The sequence below is a fragment of the Pituophis catenifer genome, unplaced genomic scaffold, assembly GCF_029215685.1.
Source record: "Pituophis catenifer annectens isolate HBS135680 unplaced genomic scaffold, rPitCat1.0.hap2 SCAF_1, whole genome shotgun sequence".
Classification (NCBI taxonomy): domain Eukaryota; kingdom Metazoa; phylum Chordata; class Lepidosauria; order Squamata; family Colubridae; genus Pituophis; species Pituophis catenifer.
Window position 1 is genome coordinate 333,326,960 of NW_027256881.1, and position 22,956 is coordinate 333,349,915.

Consider the following 22,956-nt stretch of genomic DNA (forward strand, 5'->3'; position numbering starts at 1 on the left):
AAAGCTGAAAAGTCCATGGTTCAGCTGGGAAAATAAAGACGAATATGGTAGAGGAAGCACCCATCTCTGATTTCAACAAGTCCCACTTCTTTCTGAACAATTCTGCCTGCACTGCTGAGTTGTGCGCTAATGGCTCAGGGCCACCCACTCCCCCATATTTGATGGATGCCTGGCTGGTCCCACTCTTCTTTGCCATTCTGATGTTAGTTGGGCTATTGGGCAACTCTCTGGTAATCTACGTCATCATCAGACACAAGCCAATGAGGACAGTGACCAACTACTACATTGGTAAGACAACTTGGAGGCATTCGCATGGGGGAGGGTGGTAATGGAGGTAATGCTTTTAAACTGGGACCAACAACTAAATGAGATAGAGAGATTCGATGTAGTAGGAAGTTATTAGCTTCCTTAAAAATATGAACATGGAAGTTGTAGTATAATGTATCTGGAGCAGCGGAGAAATCCCCCCCCCCAGTTCTATCTGGTTCGCCAACCCAGTAGCGCTGGTGGCGGAAGGCTCCCTCCACCCACTGGGATGTCATTACTTCCTGTTTTTTTACCATCTGCACGTGCACAAAAGAGGCGTGCGTGGTCCCGCATGCTCCCGTTCCCGAACCGGTAGTGAAGGTAAGTGGATTTCACCACTGATCTGGAGGGCACAGTTTGAAGAAGACTTAGCTAAAATAATCATAATCGTATCTTTTCATCCTCCCATTAGTACATTCATTATGGGAGGTTTCTAAATATCATAAATAAATAGTAAGCAAATAAATAAATAAATAACATTAAAAGATTAAATTAATATCAGGCATTTAAAAATTAACCATTTAGTTAGTCATGTTATATATTTTGTTAGCCTGCTTGTTAGTATTACATAAGGACTTTAGCACTATAGGTAGTTCTTACAACCATTTGTTTCAGTTTGAAATTACAACAGCCTCGGAGAAAGCAACCTAAAACCCATCCTCAAAGTTATGGTTGTCGCAACAGCCTCATAGTCAGTTGTTTGCAGATTGGGTGCTTGGCAATTGGCTTGTATTTATGACAATTGCAGTGTCCTATGATCATATGATCACAGTTTGCAACTTCTCTATTTCTGACCAGCAGAATCAATTGGAGAACTTATTATTTGCTTAATAGCCATGTGATTCTTTCAACAATTATATGATTCAGTTAATGACTGCAATAAAAATTGTCATAAAATCAGATCTGGTCACATGATAACATGACTGCATCGCTTAGTGACCAAAATTCCAGTCCCAATCGTGGTTGTAAATTGAGGACTACCAGTATCTATCCTGGATTTGAAAGAAAACAGCAACACCAGTAGCGCTTAGACTTATATACAGCTTCACAATGCTTTCCAGCCCTCTCTAAGCAGTTTACAGAGTCAGCCTATTGACCCCAACACTCTGGGTCCTCATTTTACCAACCTCAGAAGGATGGAAGGCTGAGTCAACCTTGAGCCTGGTGAGAATCAAACTCCAGACTATGGACAGAGTTTGCTTGTAATACTGCATTCTAACCACTGCACCATCAGGGTTCCTAAATGAAAAATAAGGTTTTAATATATTCACATTCGTTAAGATGTTACTATGTAACATTTCAAAGACAACACCTGGCCATTTTTTATCTATCTATCTATCTATCTATCTATCTATCTATCTATCTATCTATCTATCTATCTATCTATCTATCTAGTTAGCTAGCTAGCTAGCTAACTAGCTAGTATCTGTGAATAGGTGGGTAGGTGGATGGATGGATGGATGGACGGATGGATGGAGAGGGAGGGAGGGAGGGAGGGAGGGAGAGAGAGAGAGAGAGAGAGAGAGAGAGAGAGAGAGAGAGAGAGGATAGATGTTTATAAGAGTACAAAGAAGTAAAGAACCAAACTGAGAATTTCAAGGTAATAAAAACAGCCTGCGTCATGAAAAGAAAACCTACTGAAAAAGTGCAATAGAAAAAAGCAGATTTTCTTAATGTGAGAATTGGGGTACTAGCTTTTCCCTCCTTTTCCCACTTTAATATTCTTATGCTTATGGAAATTTATTTTATTTTATTTATTTATTTTATTTCAAATTTATATACCGCACCTTCTCCCAAGGGACTCAGGGCGGTATACAGTCAGATAAAAATATACAATACAAACATTAAGAACAATTAAAAGAATATATATTAATTTGGCCCCAGTTTAAAATGACAAACCAATTAAAAATTAAAAATTTAAGAATATGTTAAGCCAGCCCGGCTTGATGAAAAAAGAAAGTTTTAAGGGCACGGCGGAAGGCACCGAGGTCTTGGATTCTCCTTATCTCTGGAGGCAATTGATTCCAGAGGGTAGGTGCCGCCACAGAGAAGGCCCTCCCCCTGGGGGTCACCAGCCTACATTGTTTGGCTGATGGCACCCCGAGGAGGCCCTCTCTGTGGGAGCATACAGATCGATGGGAGGTTGTCGGTAGCAGCAGGCGGTCTCGAAGATAACTAGGTCCTATGCCATGGAGCGCTTTAAAGGTGGTAACCAATACCTTGAAGCGCACCCGGAAGACCACTAGGAGCCAGTGCAGCTCGCACAGGAGCGGTGTTATGTGGGAGCGCCATGCAGCTCCCGTAATTACCCGCGCAGCCGCATTCTGGACCAGTTGGAGCCTCCGGGTGCTCTTCAAGGGGAGCCCCATATAGAGAATGTTGCAGTAGTCCAGGCGAGAGGTGACGAGGGCATGAGTGACTGTGCACATGGAATCCCGATCAAGAAAGGGTTGCAACTGGCGAATCAGGCGAACCTGACAAAAGGTCCCCCTGGCTACAGCCGTCAGATGTTCCTCCAAGGACAGCTGCGTATCCAGGAGGACTTCCAGATTGCACACCCTCTCCAAGGGGGCCAAAGACTCGCCCCCAATAGTCAGTGATGGAGTCAGCTGACTATATCGGGATGCCGGGAACCACAGCCACTCAGTCTTGGAAGGGTTGAGCTTGAGCCTGTTCCTCCCCATCCAGATCTGCACAGCCTCCAGGCACTGAGACATCATTTCAAGGGCATCGTTGGGGTGGCCTGGGGTGGAGATGTACAGCTGGGTGTCATCAGCGTACTGGTGGTACTTCACCCCAAAGCCACGGATGATCTCACCCAGCAGCTTCACATAAATGTTGAACAGAAGGGGCGAGAGAACCGACCCCTGAGGCACTCCACAGATGAGAGGCCTCGAGGTCGACCTCTGCCCCCCTGCCAACACAAACTGTGACCGGTCAGAGAGAAAGGAGGAGAACCACCATAACACGGTGCCCCCCATCCTCAACTCTTCCAACCGGTGCAGCATGATACCATGGTCGATGGTATCAAAAGCCGCTGAGAGGTCTAACAGGGCTAGAACAGATTGACACATCCCTAAGATGTCCACCTCCTGCAGGTTCTCATTAGGGTCTTATTCTATTCTGATCTTCTTTGGAATGCATGCATGGTACTAAGCCAGCTTGATAAAGGGAGAGACAAAGGCAAATTTCATCCTTGTTTAAAGACCAGCATCCTCTGCTCTTGCTTCAACAGCCAACCTGGCTACCACCGACATCATTTTCCTGGTTTGTTGCGTTCCCTTCACTGCAATGCTGTATCCACTTCCGGGCTGGATCTTTGGAGAATTCCTATGTAAATTTGTCAACTACATCCAACAGGTGAGCAATGTCTGAATTTGGAAACTTCTCTCTTCAAGTCTTTTTTTATTTTTTCCTATAGGGATTTCTAGCTAATTTCAAGTGCCATATCAGAATTGTGGTATCTCGTACCTTCTCAGCTCAGAAATATAAAACTCTAGCTCATTTTGAAATCAGATCTTCAAAACAGCATCCATGATGAAGATCCTTATGAAAGAGAACGGTATTATATTTCTGGGTCTGTGCCAGAGGTGGGTTTCAGCAGGTTCCGACCAGTTCTGGAGAACCGGTAGCGGAAATTTTGAGTAGTTCGGCGAACCGGTAGTAAAAATTCTGACTGGCCCCGCCCCCATCTATTCTCTGTCTCCCGAGTCCCAGCTGATCGAGCAGAAATGGGGATTTTGCAGTATCCTTCCTCTGGAGTGGGGTGGCAATGGAGATTTTGCAGTATCCTTCCCCTGGAGTGGGGTGGGAATGGAGATTTTACAGTATCCTTCCCCTGCCACGCTCACCAAGCCACACTCACAGAACCGGTAGTAAAAAATTTTGAAACGCACTACTAATCCGTGCATAGATATGGGAAATACTGAATGAAAGTAGAGTACATACAGGTAATCCTCGACATATGACCACAATTGAGGCCAAGATTTATGTTGCTAAGTGAGACAGTTGTTAAATGGGCATTGTCCCATTTTACGATCTTTCTTGCCATAGTTGTTAAGTGAATCCTTACACTTGTTAAGTTAGTAACACAGTTGTTAAGTGAATCTGGCTGGAATATGAGTTGAACCACTTCGCAAGCATTCAAATGACCCTGGGGATGTTGCAACAGTCATAAGTCTTTTTTTTCCAGTGCGTTCCAACTTTGAACAGTCACTAAATAAATGATTGTAAGTTGAGGACTACCCAGTGGTGAAATCCAATTTTTTTTACTACCGGTTCTGTGGGCGTGCTTGGTGGGTGTGGCTTGGTGGGCATGGCAGGGGAAGGATACTGCAAACTCCCCATTCCCTCCCCACTCCTGGGGGAAGGATATTGCAAAATCTCCATTCCTACCCCACTCTGGGGCCAACCAGAGATGGTATTTGCCGGTTCTCCGAACTACTCAAAATTTCCACTACCGGTTCTCCAAAATCTGTCAGAACCTGCTGGATTTCACCCCTGGGACTACCTGTACTGTATCTGTTGTGAATCAGTGCGGTTTGTGTGTGAGTGTAAGTTCCCATCAGTATAATATTGATATATACAGGTAATCCTTTATTTAATTTATTTATTAAATTAAATAATTTAAGTAAGAATGACCTGTTCATAAGCATGTTGTCATGGTATGTCGAAGTTGACACATTATCATGCCCCCGTCGGAGTCTGAATCTGAGACGGAAGACGAACAGCTGACAGAGTGGGAGAGTGACTCCATTGGCTGTGGAGGAAACTGGGGAAGGGCAAAGTCAGGCTAGGCAGAGTAGGGGAGAGGTAGAACAAGGGAGAGGGATGAACACCAAGGTCCACCCCTCCTTATCCTAGGGCGCGCAGGGATGAATGCAGAAGAGAGCAACACGGGTTGCGTTGCTTACGAGGAAGGAAAGGGCCCCAATTCCCTTCATAAGGCACACCTGGGGATGGAGTTTAAAGGAGAGGCAGTTGGGAGGGGTGTTTGTCGGGAACAAACGCTGAATTCATCTAGTGGGGCCTGCATTCCTGGCATTCCTCCTGACTATTTGAATTATAATCGTGCTTCTGTGTGCTTATCTTGTCTTGCTGGAATTATTGCTGCTTTTGGGACTCATTATCTTGCCCTGCTGGAGTGATTGATTTGCAGTCATTCTTCCTACACCGTTTGGACTGGAGTATCTGCGGACAGAAGCTGCTGCAGGTTTGTGGGAGAGCTTTTCTCCAGGCCGGAGAGTAAACGGGATGTTGGGAGCAAATTTGGTGCCAATAAAGGGACTTATACCGGTTCTCTGGCTGTTTTGCCTTCATACCATGGCCCGGGTCATCACACACATGCTTTTCATTCGCCTTCAGGTTTGCTTGCTGTTCTAGCTTCTATCTAGAAAGAGAGCTTATATTTTAACTTTACACTCAGAAAATAGTTAATTCATGGATCTGATGTGAAACACACCTCTCTCTGCCTATTATCCAGAGGAGACCCTACCAATCAGAGCAGAGGGATAAAAAGATAAATTGTTTCTAGCCTAGTAGAGAGCAATGTCTTCAGTAATGATAAAGGTGAAAACAGTTATTCATACAGAGTGGCAGAGGGCAGCCTCCACTTAGCAAAACTGCTGTAGTTCTGCATTAGGCATGGCCAATTGTTCTAATGATGCTCAATGCAAAAAAACCAGGGCAAAATAAATAAAAATGTTGGTAGTGATTATGAGATTAAAGACACGTCCACATCAGTGGTGGGTTTGTACCAGTTCGCCCCAGTTCGGGCGAACCAGTGGTAGGGGCGGCAGGAAGCTGCACCCACCTTCTGTGGGCGTGGCTTATTTTGTGGACATGGCTTGATGGTCATGTAACAATTCTTTAGGATTTAGCAGAGGTACTGGTCTACCAGGCTTTTAACTACTTGCAGAGCTGTACCAGTCTACCCATTTGTTCTTGGAGCATCCTGGTCTACCCATTTGTTTTTGGAGGCACCAGTCTACTTATTTGTTTTTGGAGGCACCGGTCTACTCGTTTGTTTTTGGAGGCACCAGTCTACCACCACACTGCCTTTTAACACTTTTTCTGTTTGTTCTTGGAGTGTTCCAGTCTACCCATTTGTTTTTGGAGGCCCCGGTCTACTCATTTGTTTTTGGAGGCCCCGGTCTACTCATTTGTTTTTGGAGGCACCAGTCTACCCATTTGTTTTTGGAGGCACCGGTCTACCCATTTGTTTTTGGAGGCACCGGTCTACCCATTTGTTTTTGGAGGCACCGGTCTACCCATTTGTTTTTGGAGGCACCGGTCTACCCATTTGTTTTTGGAGACCCCAGTCTATTCATTTGTTTTTGGAGGCCCCGGTCTACTCATTTGTTTTTGGAGGTCCCGGTCTACTCATTTGTTTTTGGAGGCACCGGTCTACCCATTTGTTTTTTGAGGCCCTGGTCTACTCATTTGTTTTTGGAGGCACCAATCTACTCATTTGTTTTTGGAGGCACCGATCTACTCATTCATTTTTAGAGGCCCCGGTCTTTGTTTTTGGAGGCCCCAGTCTACTCATTTGTTTTTTTGTTTGTTTGTTTGTTTGTTTTTTAATTTGATTTATATGCCGCCCTTCTCCGGAGACTCAGGGCGGCTTACAATGTGCTAAGCAATTTGTTTTTGGAGGCACCGGTCTACCACCACACTGCCTTTTAACATTGATCAGCTGTAAAGCGGCCCTTTGAAGCCCCGGGACAAGAGTTTAAACAGTTTTTTTCCTTCTAGCCGATCAGCTGGGAGACAGCAATAGATTGGGGGTGGGGCCAAATAAAAGGTAAGAATAATGTGGTAGGGGTGGGGGGGCGGGGGGGGCGGGAGGGCGGGGGGGCGGGAGGGCCCAGCTCCTGAACAAAGAGAACCGGTTCGGTGACATCATATCGTCATCGCTACCGGAGGTCTAGCAGCAATGATGTTACCTAGTTTCAGTAATGAAACGTCTATAAGAAAACAAGCAAGCTCAGAGAGCAGCAAGGACCCCTCAGAAGATCCCCACCCTCATGTTGCTTCTCCTCCTGGCTTTCAGTTTCCTATTTAGTTTTCTTAATTTTAATCTCTTTGTACAAGTAGTCCTCGATTTATGATTGTCCCTTAGTGACCGTTCAAAGTTATAACAAAAGCTACTTAGGGTCCCATTTTGAAGTTACAACAGCTACACACAACCACATACACCGGTTTCCGGCCAAAACCAACTATTGCATAAAATTGATTCACTTAACAACCATTCCATTCACTTAAAGCCCACCATGTTTGCTTAACGACTGCTGCTAAAATGATCATAAAATCAGGTCTGATCGCGTGATCCACTTAATGACTACAACGACTTACAAATATAATTCTGAGTTCAATTACGATCATAAGTCGAGAATTACCTGTATTGTCTTTTTTATCTTTATATCATTCTGTAATCCACCCATAGTCAGTGGAATATACATTTAACAAACAAACAAATCATGATAGCTTTCTATGGACTATCATGGAAAGGGCAAGAATTTTGTGGACTAGGTGCAGCAGTCTTCCAATATCTCAGGGGCTGCCACAAAAAAGAGCGGAGTCAACCTATTCTCGAAAGCACCTGAAGGCAGGACAAGAAGCAATGGATGGAAACTAATCAAAGAGAGAAGCATATTAGAATTAAGGAGAAATTTCCTGACAGTGAGAACAATTAACCTGTGGAACAACTTGCACAGCAAGTTGTGGGTGCTCCAACACTGTTTCCAGGGTGGCCCCATGGGCCAGATCTAAACACCCCGTAGGCCGAATCCAGCCTGCAGGCCTTGTGTTTGACACCCCATCCCCTACCCTATACCATTTCAGACAAATGGTTGTCCAATCTCTTCTTAAAAACTTCCCGTGTTGGAACATTCACAACTTCTGGAGGCAAGTTGTTCCACTGATTAATTGTTCTAACTGTCAGGAAATTTCTCCTTAGTTCTAGGTTGCTTCTCTCCTTGATTAGTTTCCATCCATTGCTTTCAGATGCTTTGGAGAATTGCTTGACTCCCTCTTCTTTGTGGCAAGCCAGAGATATCGGAACACAGCTATCATGTCTCCCCTAGTCCTTCTTTTCATTAAACTAGACATTCCCAATTCCGTTCTTTATATATTTTAGCCTTTATGTTTAATCATCTGTGTTGCTCTTTGTTGCTGTACTCTTCTCTGTACTCTTTCTAGAGGCACAACAAATTTTTACATTGTGGCGACCAAAACTGGATGCAGTATTCCAAGTGTGTCCTTACCAAGGCATTATAAAGTGGAATTAACACTTCACGTGATCTTGATTCTATTCCTCTGTTTATGCAGCCCAGAACTGTGTTGGCTTTTTTGGCAGCTGCTGCACACTTCTGGCTCCTATTTAAATGGTTGTCCACTAGGACTCCAAGATCCCTCTCACAATTACTACTATTGAGCAAGGTACCACCTAAAGTTTACCTGGTCGTTTTGTTTTGTTTTTCAAATCCCTTGATTTGGCTCCATAGGTCTCGGTGCAAGCGACCTGCGTCACCCTGACGGCCATGAGTGTGGACCGGTGGTATGTGACTGTCTTTCCACTTCGATCCCTGCGACGGCGCACACCACAAGTTGCCATAACCGTCAGCATCAGCATTTGGGTTGGTGAGTAGGGGCAGCCTCCAGGGTCAGTTAGAATTGTTCACAAACATGATCAAATAACTGAATGTCCTTTATCTGCTATGAAGTATAATTTTTGAGAAAAAACTAATGAATACCTGCTGTCAGGTGTTTATTATAACTAATTAATACCTGACATGTGTGCCATGTATCATACTTACTGCCAATGATAGCTCCGTTACCATTCAGATAATACATAAAGTCCTCCCAATTGAAAACTGGTAGAATTGTGGTTCTTGCTTTTAATGTTTCAATATACAACAGCTTGCAATTAAAGGTTGTCTTTGCAACCATGTGACTGAAGCCCTGCCTTCTTTGTGGGCGCATGTGAAAAGGGGGCGGGGCCAGGGATGGGATTGAAAAATTTAACAACCAGTTCGCTGCCTGGTTGCTGGGTGGGCGTGGCCATGGGGGTGTGGCCTACTCGGTCTCCTGCACCATGGGGTGGGGTATTTTTGCCCTCCCGAGGTTCTGGAGGCTTTCCTCAAGTCTCCAGAAGGGCGAAAATGGCCTCCCCTGGACTTTGGAAGCCCTCCAGAGGCCAGAAACAGGCCTCTTTCCGGATTTCCGGTACTTCCGGTAGGCCCGTTTTTCACCCTCCGGAGGCTCCAGAGGCTTTTTTCGAGCCTCCAGGAGGGCGAAAATGGCCTCCTCAGAGCACCAGAGGCCCAAAATGGGCCCGTTTGTGGAGCACCAGAGGCCCGAAACGGGCCTGTTTTTCACCCTCCCAGAGCCTCCGCGCGGTCCCTGCACTTACCTCGTATCCAAAACGGGCCACATGGAGACTCCTGGGCGGGGAAGAGCAAGCGGGGTCAGCCAGTCCTTGTAACTACTGGTTCGGCAAACCAGATTAAAATTAACATCCAAACCGGCTGAATCCCAGCCCTGGGCGGGGCTTTGACTGAATAGTTGTGGCCACCATCTTGACTTTCTTGTCTGCCTCCCTGCAGACAACCTCAATTCTAATTTTATACACAAACCTCTTCTAACATGGCATTTCAAGAAGTCCACTTCTCATTTGTTGGATTATTTAAGGTTTTCCAGTATTGAGCAATTATTGTTTTAGCTGCTAAGTTTAAGCAAGCAATACATTCTTATTTTAAACCTAAGCATCAATGGCATATCATTATTATACGTCAGTGTTTCTCAACCTTGGCAAGAGCTGTGGTGATGCAGTGGTTAGAATGAAGTACTGCAGGCTAATTCTGCATTCCCACCGCCAGGAGTTCGATCTTGACCAGCTCAAGGTTGACTCAGCCTTTCATAATTCCGAGGTGGGTAAAATGAGGACCCAGATTGTTGAGGGCAATATGCTGACACTGTAAACCACTTAGAAAAGGCTGTAAGGCACTGTGAAGCGGTATATAAATCTAAGTGCTATTGTTGTTAAGACCCCATGCTGGCTGGGGTATTCTGCGAGTTGAAATACATGCATCTTAAACCAGCCAAGGTTGAAAAACAGTACTATAGATCAGGGGTCTCCAACCTTGGCAACTTTAAGCCTGGAGGACTCCAAAGCTGGCTGGGGAATTCTGGGAGTTGAAGTCCACCAGGCTTAAAGTTGCCAAGGTTGGAGATCCCTGCTCTAGATCCACTGGGCTGCTCAATAGACAACGTCTCTTTTTAACCAAATGTCTCCATGCTTCATGGCCACATTTCTGCAGTTTCCTTGGTGACAGAGTTGAAATGGTTTGTTATCAGCTTCCAAGTTGCATTTCGACTGCCAAGCCAATTCTCGGTCTGTAGGATAATCTGGCCAGTTGAAAAGCATCTTGGAAGCTGTGGGATCCTCAACGGCAGGGGCTAAATGAGGAAATCAACATTTTGCCATTGCAACGCAACCAGTAACAGCATAACAGAGTTGGAAGGACCATGGAGATCTCCTGTCCTTTTTGTAGGTATGTGATGCCAAAGCTTATGGGGCATCAACGCTACTCAGCTTTCCATCCTTCCAAGGTCAGTAAAATGAGGACCCAGATTGTTGTGGGGCAATACGCTGACTCTGTAAACCGTTTAGAACAGGGGTGTCAAACTCCATTTCACTGACGGCCTCATCAGGATTATGTTTGACCTCGGTGGACCAGGGTGGGCGTAGCCAGAGTGAACGTGGCCAGCTCGACATCACTTGTGTTGGGGATGCCTGTGGGGGCCCGGGCACTCTGCCAACAAAAACAGGCTCCTGAGTTCCATTTTTGACTGCGATGGCCTCCTGCAACCCACTGCCAGGGAAAACAGAGCTCAGGAAGGACCCCGCAGCCCTCCTGAGCTCCGTTTTTGCTGGCAGAGGCACTGCGGACCGGTCCTTCGCTGTTTCCAGGGCAGATCTAAGCATTTCGCATCCCGCCCGTGGGCCTTGAGTTTGACACACCTGGCTTAGGGAATACTATAATGCGCTATGGAGCAGTATATAAATTTTAAGTGCTATTGCTATTCGAAATATAAATTAAATGTGAAAACTTTGTATCGACATTAGGTGGCGCCATCAATCACTGTAGCACAGCAAACCCTTACTAATGTTAATACAATTGTAAGGTGACCAACTTTTTTACAATGAGAAGGAGGACACAAATAAATTGAAGAAAAAAAATATCGTAAATAAAAGAAACATTTTATTCATTGCAACAATGAGTCTAATGCAGGCGTGCGGGCATGTGTGCCGTGTCGTGTTTTGGTAAGAAGTACATAAAGCCACTTGCGCGCGGCGCACTCTCTCAAAACAATTCTCCAGTGCGGAGCACATGCATCTCATAATTGTGTCTCGCCGTACTGTACCGAGCCTTGACGAATTATCGTGTCAAATACGTCACATCACACGCAACAGAGCGGATCGGCATCAATTGAATACGGAGATTTGCAGATTAGTCTTCAAATATTGAAAAGGAGGACATGTAGGAGGTCACTTTTCGAGAGGACAGAACTTACAAAAGAAGGACTGTCCTCTCTAAAGGAGGACGATTGGTCACCTTAACAATAGTAGTAGATAAGCCCATGGATGGTTATAGAGATAAGGCCTTAGTTGGATTGAACAAAAGGTGCCTTGGAGGCACACAGGAGTGCAAACTTAGCATCTGTCTGTAATATCTTGTGGCAACTGATATTTTCCCCAGGAATTTATGAGCAATAGCAACTTAGAAATTGAATTCCAAGCGTTGTACAACTCTTAAGAGATATCTGATAGCATCACCGTAAAGGAATGTCAGTGGCATTCCTGGACACTCTGGGTAAACTTTGGAACAGCTTGATTCCAGATGCATTTCAGTGTCCAGAATTGCTTTTGTGGAGTCTTTGGTGCTCTCTGAGCTTGGTTGTTTGCTTGCAGATGTGTCATTACCAGACCAGGTTGCATCTGCAGTGCAAACAACCAAGCTCGGAGATCACCAAGGACTCTTCAAATTTAACCCTGAGCTACAGATCTTCTATTAGAATTCCTTTTGGTTAGATAGATGGTTATATACATTTTTGAATGAATGAAACGGATTAATGTTTCTTTGTACAGGCAAAGAACAGGTAAGTCCTCGATTTACCACTGTAACGGAGCCTGCCCATTATGGTCATAAGTCATAATGATCATCACTGATTTTTCAACCTTTTTTTACAATGGTTGTTGTTCTTGTTTTTTATGTACACTGAGAGCTTATGCACCAAAGACAAATTCCTTGTGTGTCCAATCACACTTGGCCAATAAAGAATTCTATTCTGTTCTGTTCTGTTCTGTTCTGTTCTGTTCTGTTCTATTCTATTCTTATTCTATTCTATAAACACCATGGCCATTAAGTGAACCAATTGTTTGCTAATGTTTCTTTTTCACAATCACCATCATGGGACTAGGTTGCCTCTTCTTGTGCTAGCTAATGGTCAGTACAGGTAGTCCTCGACTTACAACCACAAGTGAGCCCAAGATTTCTGTTGCTAACAGAGACAGTTGTTTCTTGCCACAGTTGTTAAGTGAAATCACTGCAGTTGTTAAGTGAATAACATCGTCGTTCTGTGAATCTGGCTTCCCCATTGATTTTGCTTGTTGGGTCGCAAAAAGTGATCGCATAACCCTGGAACACTGCAACCGTCATAAATACGAACCAATTGACGATTATCTGAATTTTGGTTATGTGACCATGGGGATGCTGCAACAGTTCTAAGTGTAAAAAATGGTCATAAGTCACCTTTTTCAGTGCTGTTGTAATTTTAAGCGGTCCCTAAATGAATGGTTGTAAGTTGAGGACTACCACTATCAACAAATGGACAAATAAAGACCTCCACAGCAGGAGGCGGGATAGAGTTGACAACCTTCATCCTGGGTCTTTTCCTTCACAGGTTCCTTCCTTGTCTCCATCCCCGTGCTGATTTACAACCGGCTGATAGAAGGCTATTGGTTTGGTCCGCAAACGTTCTGCAGCGAGTCCTTCCCTTCCGTGTACCATGAGAGAGCCTTTATCCTCTACAACTTTTTAGCGGTTTACCTCCTCCCTTTATTGACCATTCTCCTCTGCTATAGTGCTATGCTTTACCAGATGGGACACCCCACCGTGGCGCCAGCTTCTGATAACCATTGCCAGGTACTTATAAGCCAGTGATGGTGAACCTTTTCCACACCGAGTGCTGAAAAGGGAGCGTGTGCATGCTACTGTTCTGTCCCTGTCTCATACACGCACACAGACAGATAGCCAGGGGTTAAATAAAACTGGCAGACAACAAATTCTTTCGATAAGAGGATTGGCAGCAACCCAGTAGCTGCTTGCCAAGAACTTTACTCATAGAGGGAGGGGGTGTTCCTCTGACAGATAAACCCAAACAAGATACATACAGTTCAAGAATTGTCAAATCCAGTCCGTATTAAATCCAAGGCAGATAACGTTGTTTCAAAGATACAATGTGACTCTCTAGTAGTTAGTTTTGTCCGTCACAGAGTCTGAATGGCCACCTCACCCCCTTTTATCCCCTGTGGGGTGTGGTCCAGTGACTCAGCTTAATCTCTGGCATGCCTCCTTTTCTGCTGCATGCACTTGTCTCTCCGACGCTGGCGTGGATCCAGCCAAGACTTATCTCCGTCACTGTCTGACTGCGAGGAGATATCTGGCTCCTGGCCAATCTCTTCTCCTTCGGGAGACACTTGAGGCATTGCCAGAGAGGAGGGTCCTGGAGGGAGAGGCCTGGCCAACTCCTCTCCTTCATGTTCGGAGCCTTCTCCCTCCGATAAGTCGGCCTCGGGGGTCAGAGTCACAACAGCTACACCAAGTGCCAAAAATGGAGCATGCGCATGCATGCCCACTCCTCAGGGCCGCAACCAGGAAGAGGAGCTGCCCAGGGGGCATGCGCGCACTGGATAAAGTACTTCTGGTTTCCGGCAACAAGCAAATCTTTCGGTTACTGCCACGTATGCGCACACACTGATCAGCTGGCCAGCACGCATGCTCACGCCGGAAAATGAAAGACCAGCTCTTCCGGTTTCTGGCACTGCCGCACGCAAAAAGGCCAGCTGATCATTGCGTGCCATAGGGCACGTGTGCCATAGGTTCACCATCACCGTTATAAACTGTATGTTGTATCCGGGATAAACTGGATGTGAGATGAAATAACTTAATTTTTTTTTAAAAAAAAGGATGAGATGGTTAAATAGTATCATTGATATGGTGGACGTATCAAATCTGCCATCATACCACTTCAGCTGTACTTTGCTTTGATGGCAGTCTGCCATAAACTGCAGTGGGAGGTGGGGGAGAAAGGATACTGGGAGGGGGGGAATGGCAGTAACCGGAAGTGCCAACCCTAGACAAGAGTTGAATGATCCAAGGACACAGGCATGGGAAAGAATGCGAACACCCACCAAAGAGGTGCCGACCGCAGGACTGTTACCAAAAACAACTAATTTGAACTTCATTAGATAATAGCAAAAGGACGAAGGGAGAAGGGAAAATTATTCGGTTTACGCAAGAAGTTTCAGATCTGGCTTTTCTTACGCTATAACCGCTTGGCTTTAGTAAAAGTATATCTGTTGCTACGAATGGAGTTGAGGGTTTTTCTTTCCTAAACGCCCAAGCTGGGACAGGTCTGACAGGTTTGGAGACAGTGGAGGACAGGGGCACCTGGCACGCTGCGTCCATAGAGTCTCAGGGAGTTGGACACGACTTAGCGACTGAACAACAAGAAGAGTAGACTTAAACCTGGGCATTTCAGTCCAGTATTTCAATGACGCCATACTATCTCTCTACCTTCCTTTTCATTGGGGTCACCTCTTCCTCCTCCTTTTTGTGCCCCGATATAGGTACGGCAGCTGGCAGAATTCTCTGAAGCTCTGCGGGCCAAGATCTCTCGTATGGTGGCCATCATCATTGCTCTCTTCACCATTTGCTGGGGTCCAGTGCAACTTCTGATCCTCTTCCAAGCCTTTGACTCCACCTTTCAACACAGTTACTATACTTATAAGGTGAAGATTTTTGCTCACTGCATGTCCTATGCCAATTCTGCCCTCAACCCCATTGTCTACGCCTTCATGGGCACTAATTTTCGGAAGGCCTTCAAGAAAGTTTTCCCACTGGCCTTCAAGAAGAGGGTGGGTAATTGCAACATCGCTGGCCGGGCCCACCTTAATACCGAGATGCACTTTGTCTCATCAGGGATGTAGGTTTAAAATAAGTACTTTTCCTGCACAGGTAGTCCTTGACTTACAATCATTTGTTTAGTGACCATTTGAAGTTACCAAGGCACTGAAAAAAGTGACTTATGACCATTTTCCAAACTTATGACCATTGCAGCCTCCCCATGGTCACATGATTTACAATTGGATGTTGGACAACTGACTCAGACTTATGACGGTTGCAATGTCCCGGCATCATGTGATCACTTTTTGCTTCTAAGTCAATGGGGAAGCCAGATTTACTTAACAACCATGTTGCTAATTGAACAACTGCAGTGTTCAGTTGTGCAACAACCAATGCACAAAAAGCCGTAAAATGAGACAAAAACTCACTTAACAAATGTCTCACTTAATAAGAAGTATTTTGGGTTCAATTGTGGTCGTAAATTGAGGACTACCTGTAAAGTGTTTTGCCTTCCAGTGGATCCTATGGTGTCCTGTGTTTAAGATGCAGTGGAGGACTCGTGATTATTCAAATCTCATTGAAGTCCACTTGCCAATGCCCCAGTAGTATGACCAATAGTGAGAGATGCTGTAAGATGTAGTCCAATAACAGTCAAGTCGCACATATGTAACGAACTCAGGAAACGAGAACAGCCATAGATTTCAGACTGATAGCTTTCATGCTAGTCAGGAATAAAAACATAATATCTGAAAAACTGTAAGAATAAAGGGAGACTTAAACCAACTAATGCAGAATCTCTCTGAAATGTTTCTTTTTCACAATCACCATCATGGGACTAGGTTGCCTCTTCTCGTGCTAGCTAATGGTCAGTACAGGTAGTCCTCGACTTACGATCATAATTGAGCCCAAAATTTCTGTTGTGAAGTTACGTTAAGTGACTTGTTACGTTAAGTGATTTGTTAAGTGAGTTTTGCCCCGTTTTATGACCTTGTTGAGTGAATCACTGATGAGTTAGTACCATGGTTATTACATAAATCTGCCTTCCCCATTGACTTCTTCGCTTGTCAGAAGTTTGCAAAAGGTGGATCATGTTACCTTGGGACCAGGGGTGAAATCCCGCAGGTTCTGACAGGTTCTGGAGAACTGGTAGCGGAAATTTTGAGTAGTTTGGAGAATGGGCAAATACCACTTCTGGCTGGTCCCAGAATGGGGAGGGAATGGGGATTTTGCAGTATCCTTCCCCTGCCACACCCACCAAGCCACGCTCACCAAGCCACACCATGTCCACTAAGCCACACCCACAGAACCGGTAGTAAAAAAAATTGAATTTCACCACTGCTTGGGACACAGCAACAGTCATAAATACGAACCAGTTGCCAAGCATCTGAATTTTAATCACATGATCATGGGGATGCTGCAAAGCTCGTAACTGTGAAACACAGTCATAAGTCACTTTTTTCAGTGCCGATGTAACTTTGAACAGTCACTTAAACAAACTGTTGTAAATCGAGGACTACTTGTACAGATTCCCTATCCCTGGATTAAGGAAATTTGGCTCGAAATTGCTATTCAGTCTATGGCGTCTGGGTAAATCATGGGCCAATCATACAAACATCACTTTTTCCCACTGCCAGCCCTTTCCAGGTTGATCAGGTCAAGAAAGCTCACAAAAATACTAAAGCACTAATACTTATTGATACCGGCTAGATTAGATCCTTGAAATCTTGATAGTGTTTCTCTTTCCCTCATCTTATACCTATGACAGCCCTGACTAACTTGAAGGGACAAAAGAAAAGTACTTTATAAAGTTAGAAACCGCCGCCCTCCCCCCAGGCGTGAGAACATGTGCTGAAGTTTCTGCTGGAATAAAATAATTCCAGGGTCTTGCCTAAATTCTAGGACTTTGGGGATGTCATAACATCCTATTCCACTAGATGTCAATATTTCCTAATCAAATTGATTTCCCAGTTCAACAACACAAATCAACTAGAGAAGTTTTGTATTTTCAAATGAAATTGGAGTAACTCATTGTTTCCTAGTCAAAAGTAACTCTTTTTTAAGATACAGATAGTCCTAGCTCAGGGGTCTGTAACCTTAAACACTCAAAGAGCCATTTGGACCTGTTTCCCACAGAAAAGAAAACACCGGGAGCCACAAAACCCTTCCCGTGCCTGACTACCTCTTGAGCGGCCACAAAACTAGCATATGTGGTTAAATTAAACGTTTTGTTTTCTTCTGAAACTTTTCTTTTCTTGGATTTATCCATGGTTGGCCTACCGGAGGTTGAAAAGCTCAATAAATCGCGTGTGGCGGGTTCGCACATTGGCAGTTGTGACGCATATTTTGAGTGACAGGGAGCCGCAGCAGAGGGGTGAAAGAGACACATGTGGCTCCAGAGCTGCAGGTTGCTGACCTCTGTCCTAGCTTATGACCACAACTGAGCCCAACATTGCCTTTGCTAAGGAAAACAGTTGTTAAGTAGGTTGCACGCAATGTTACAACCTGCTTGTCACCGTCATTAAGCCAAACATGGAGTCATTAAGCGAATCTGGCTTCCCCCACTGACTTTGCTTGTTGGAAGCCAGCTGGGAAAGTTACAAAGGGTGATCACATGTCCCCATGGGGGATGCTGCAATTGTCATAAATAAATGCCAAGCCCCTGAATTTTGATCACATGACCATGGGGATATTGCACCGGTTGTGAAAAATACTCATAAGTCACTTTTTTAGTGCCATTGTAACTTTGAAGAGTCGTTACATGAACGGCTGTAAGTCGAGGACTACCTGTACAACAAATGTCAAAAAAGTCATGATATTGGGAGTAATGGATCAGGATGGGATAAAGGTGTATTACCTTTAGCATACATTAATATTAGAGGGAAAGAGTTATTTAAGCTGTAAGAAATCTTAGTTGGTTAACCAAATGCACACTACTAATGAGCCGTGGTGGCGCCGTGATTAGAATGCAGTACTGCAGGCTAACTCTGCCGACTGCCAGGAGTTCGATCCTGACCAGCTCAAGGTTGACGCAGCCTACCATCCTTCCGAGGTCAATAAAATGAGGGCCCAGATTGTTGGGGGCAATAGGCTGATATTTGTAAGCCACTCAGAGAGTGCTGTGAAACACTATGAGACGGTATACAGGTAGTCCTCAACTTATAACAGTTCATTTAGTGACTGTTTGAAGTTACAGCATGTTAGGAAATTGTTATTACCCAACTGGTTGGTCAGGAAATATATTTCATTTTCATTTCATTTATTGGATTTGTATACCGCCCTACTCCCGAAGAACTCAGGGCGGTGAACAGCCACAAAATAAAACACATAAATACAAAATTTAAAAACAGAATAAAACCGAATTAAACAATTTGGCCAAGACAAATTTAAAACACCCAATAATTTTAAAAACAAATTAAAATTTACATTTTAAAGGGGAAAGATTTAGGCCAGGCCAGCTTGATGGAATAAAAAAGTCTTGAGAGCACGACGGAAGGTGCGCAGATCCGGGATCCTCCGTATCTCCGGGGGGAGCTCATTCCAGATAGTAGGTGCCCCCACAGAGAAGGCTCTCCCCCTGGGGGCCGCCAGTCGACATTGTTTGGCCGACGGCACCTGGAGGAGCCCCTCTCTATGAGAGCGTACCGGCCGGTGGGAGGCTATTGGTGGTAGCAGGCGGTCCCGTAAATAACCAGGTCCTAAGTCATGGAGTGCTCTAAAGGTGATAACCAAAACCTTGAAGCGCACCCGGAAGACCACCAGTGCAGCTTGCGCAGGAGAGGTGTTACATGGGAACGCCACGTCGCTCCCATAACCACCCACGCAGCCGCACTCTGCGCCAGTTGGAGCCTCCGAGTGCTCCTCAAGGGGAGCCCCATGTAGAGAGCGTTGCAATAGTCCAGGGGGGAGGTGACGAGGGCATGAGTGACTGTGCGTAAGGAATATATAAACCAACATTGTGTGTTTGTAGTTAAAAGTATTATGTAGCTTTAAAAACTGTGTTGCATCATCTTGCATCCTGATTGGCTGAACTCTGTAGCCAATGTATTTAAGGAGAGCTAAATTATGGTTTGTGTGGACACTACACCATTTTACCTGCTGATATGCTTTAACTATTTTTATTATTTATTTTATTATTTATGCTTTAAATATGAGCCTGGATAGCTCAGCAGACTAATGCATTGTAATTTAACTCCAGCTGTTTGCAATTAGTAAGTTCGAATCTTGCCAGGCTCAAGGTTGACTCAGCCTTCCATCCTTTCTAAGGTAGATAAATTGAGGACCCAGTTTGTGGGGGCAATAAGCTGACTTTGTAAAAATATACAAAAGTATGAAGGCTATTGCTTAACGCATTGTAAGCCGCCCTGAGTCTCCGGAGAAGGGCGGCATATAAATCAAATTAAAAAAAAAAAAAAAAACCTCTAGATTTGATCTCTGCATGATCATTGTTTGGTCATGGCTATTTATTGCTTTTCTACTATTTATTGACTGTTTTTATATTGAACTGTGTTCCTGAATGAAACTAAAGAAGATCTGTTTTATTGTATTTTTCTACAACTGGTAAGAAGACTTTATATTGGAAAATATCCCTGGACTGATCTTTATCTCACTTTATATGTATATGACTTGGAATGTTTTTGGACTATGATTTTGTTTTTTCCCCTAAAAGTAAAATATTATCAAAACCCAGTTTGTTTGTATGTGAACTGTTATTATCCACAATCATTCTCAGTCACTTTCGTGCGTAAACTCAAAGGGTACTCTGCTCAATAACCCACAACATCGGTTATGAGACAAGAATATCCTTAACATATTTTCAGCGGCACTGAAAGAAATGACTTATGACCATTTTTCACACTTATGACCATTGCAGCATCCCCATGGTCATGTGATTTACATTCAGATGCTTGACAACTGACTCGCATTTAGGACAAATGTTGCGAGAAAAGTTGTAAACTGGAGCAAAACTCACTGAACAAATTTCTCACTTAGCAACATAAATTTTGGGCTCAATTGTGGTCGTAAGTTGAAGACCACCTGTATAAGTGCTATTGCTATCACTAACAGAAGCAGTTGAAGACTAAGGCGCAACGTTCTTGAACTTTGGATGGGGCATTCATGCACTACCTTGGAAGAGATGCTTATGCTTTCTAAAAACAATCCAGTCAGCATTTTTTTTACTGTTGCTCAGTGATTGAGGATGCCTTCTGGGCTGCGTTCCAATCCGCCTTTATTTCACAGGTTCAAACCCCATGGAACATCATCAGAATTAAAATGAATAACCGGGGCAGAACCATTTGGTGATGTCATATCGTCACTGCTACCGGCTCGGGAGAACCAGACCAAACTGGGAGGAACCCACCACTGGACAGAACCTCCCCAAAGGAGCCTACCAGAAATTTGGGAAGGCTGGAAACAGGTCCATTTCCAGCCTCCAGAGGGTCTCTGGAGCATGGGGAGGCCGTTTTTGCCCTCCCGGAGGCTCAAAAAAGGCCTCTGGAGTCTGGGGAGGGCAAAAATACACCCCCGCTGTGGTGCAGGAGGGTGACTAGGCCATGCCCACCATGGCCACACCCACCCAGCAACCGGGCAGAGAACCCCTTGCTAAAATTTTTGAAGCCCACCCCTGGATGTTTCTAGTTTGGGTAATTAAACTTCTACAAGAAAACAACCAAGCTCAGAAAGCATCAAGCAGGGGTGAAATGCTCCCGGTTTGGACCGGATCGGCCGATCTGGTAGCGATGGTGGCGGGTGGTTCGGAGAACCGGTAGCAAAAATCCCTCCCCTCCCCCTGCCCATGCCCACCCAATCGCCCGGTTGCCCGCTTCTTTTAAAAAATGCTTTTAAAAGGTAAAGAAAAATGCTCTGACGATCACAGCTGAGCCATGCGATCGTCAGAGCCTTTTTTTTTACTTTTAAAAGCATTTTTTTACAACCTATTCAGCCGAATAGGTTGTAAAAGAAATGCTTTTAAAAGTTAAAAAAAAAATGCGCGCCACAGCTGATCAACACTACACCCCACCCATCCCGCGCGCTGTTCTACTTACCCCATGCCTCCTTTTGGTATGCGCTGTGCGCGCGCACCTCGCATTTGGTGCATGGTGCACACTGTGCATATGTGCGTGCAGCACCATTGCACAGCCAGCGAACTGGTAGTAAACCGGTTCAGATTTCACCACTGGCACCAAGGACCCCTCACTTATAACCAGTAGTGGGATTCAGTAATTTAACAACCGGTTCTCTGCCCTAATAATTTCTTCCAATACCAGTTTGCCAAACTGCTCAGAAAGTTAACAACCGGTTCTCCCGAAGTGGTGTGAACCGGCTGAATCCCACCACTGCTTATAACTGTAATTGCCAAGCTCAACTACAGTCATAACTCGAGGATGACCTATATAAGTGGCTAAGGTGCTGCACCAAGAGCAAAGAGACCCAGATTCTAGGGTCCAGAAGCCAGCTGGGTGACCTCCGGCCTAAAATCTGGTGAAGAAACAAAACCATTCAGGACCAATACTAGTAAGATAACTGCATCTTCTTCAACTGTTGGTCTTGCTAACTCATGATTATAGGAATTATAATCCAACACAACAAGACTGAAAAAGTGCCAGTCTAGGAGAAGCTGCTCTATAGCTTGCTTCAATAGTCTTCCCCTGCTAATTTTATTAATAAAGATTTGTCATTTTCCCTATTTGTACAGCATATTCAATTAAAACGAATACATTTAAAAGGAGTGGTGGGGTTAGGGTTAAGATATGTTTTCCAAATGGGGCCATCTATTCCAACTCGAATTGAAACCTTTTTTGTTCCTGTATACAAACCTAGCAAATATAACCCACAGGATTCCAGTGAGGATAAAACTAAGATTCAGCAGATATCTGAGCACACTGGGCAGGGCGTGAGATTGTTGTAAGGAAAAAAAAAAGGCAAAGAGAATAAATAATAAAATGCACCATATTGGCAAATCCGCCTTGAAGATCGAGAAATCCATCCAATGTCGGTGTTACACAATTATCTGTTTGAAGTCAAAATACCAGCTTTTGGTCTCTTCAGACCTGTTTTTGGAAGACAAAATGATGGGGTAGGAGGGGGAAATCACTCACCCTGGGACTCCTAGAAGTTGATAAGCTACTGACGTTGCAATTTATGGCTCTGTAATTGTCCTGTTTTTTTTAAGCACTGCTCCAATTTTAATTCTGCTCTCTTTCGCAATTCTTTCCTTCAACTGGTACCTTGTAAATAAAGAGCAAAATAAATTGTGATAAGACGGATCACTTAGTTGTTGTGTAATGGTGGAAAATCCCAGCTTTCCTTTCTGAATTGCTCTTCCTCTGAAGGGGGGGAGCTTTGGGGTCACCTTCAGGGGGTAAAGGAATTACAGATGTGGGTGACCCTCTTCAAAAGCCTCTCCCCACCTTAACCCAACCCATTCGACTTCCCTTTGAACTCTTGGAAGAGGGAACTT

The 22,956-nt window shown here is 44.5% G+C and overlaps 1 protein-coding gene across 1 annotated transcript; it reads left to right on the plus strand.

Moving 5' to 3' along the window:
* The first annotated feature begins 44 nt into the window (after window positions 1-44).
* KISS1R (KISS1 receptor) lies at window positions 45-15,580 on the plus strand. The gene is made up of 5 exons (XM_070936397.1): window positions 45-288; window positions 3,542-3,666; window positions 8,811-8,946; window positions 13,273-13,514; window positions 15,221-15,580. Exons 1-5 carry the CDS (start codon window positions 45-47, stop codon window positions 15,578-15,580), a joined length of 1,107 nt encoding a protein of 368 aa, XP_070792498.1.
* The last annotated feature ends 7,376 nt before the right edge of the window (window positions 15,581-22,956 follow it).

Coding starts and splice junctions, on each gene's coding strand:
- KISS1R (XM_070936397.1), top strand. CDS start 45: ATGGTAGAGGAAGCACCCATCTCTGATTTCAACAAGTCCCACTTCTTT. Junction 3,667..8,810: donor TTGTCAACTACATCCAACAG/GTGAGCAATGTC, acceptor TTGGCTCCATAG/GTCTCGGTGCAAGCGACCTG. Junction 13,515..15,220: donor CTTCTGATAACCATTGCCAG/GTACTTATAAGC, acceptor GCCCCGATATAG/GTACGGCAGCTGGCAGAATT.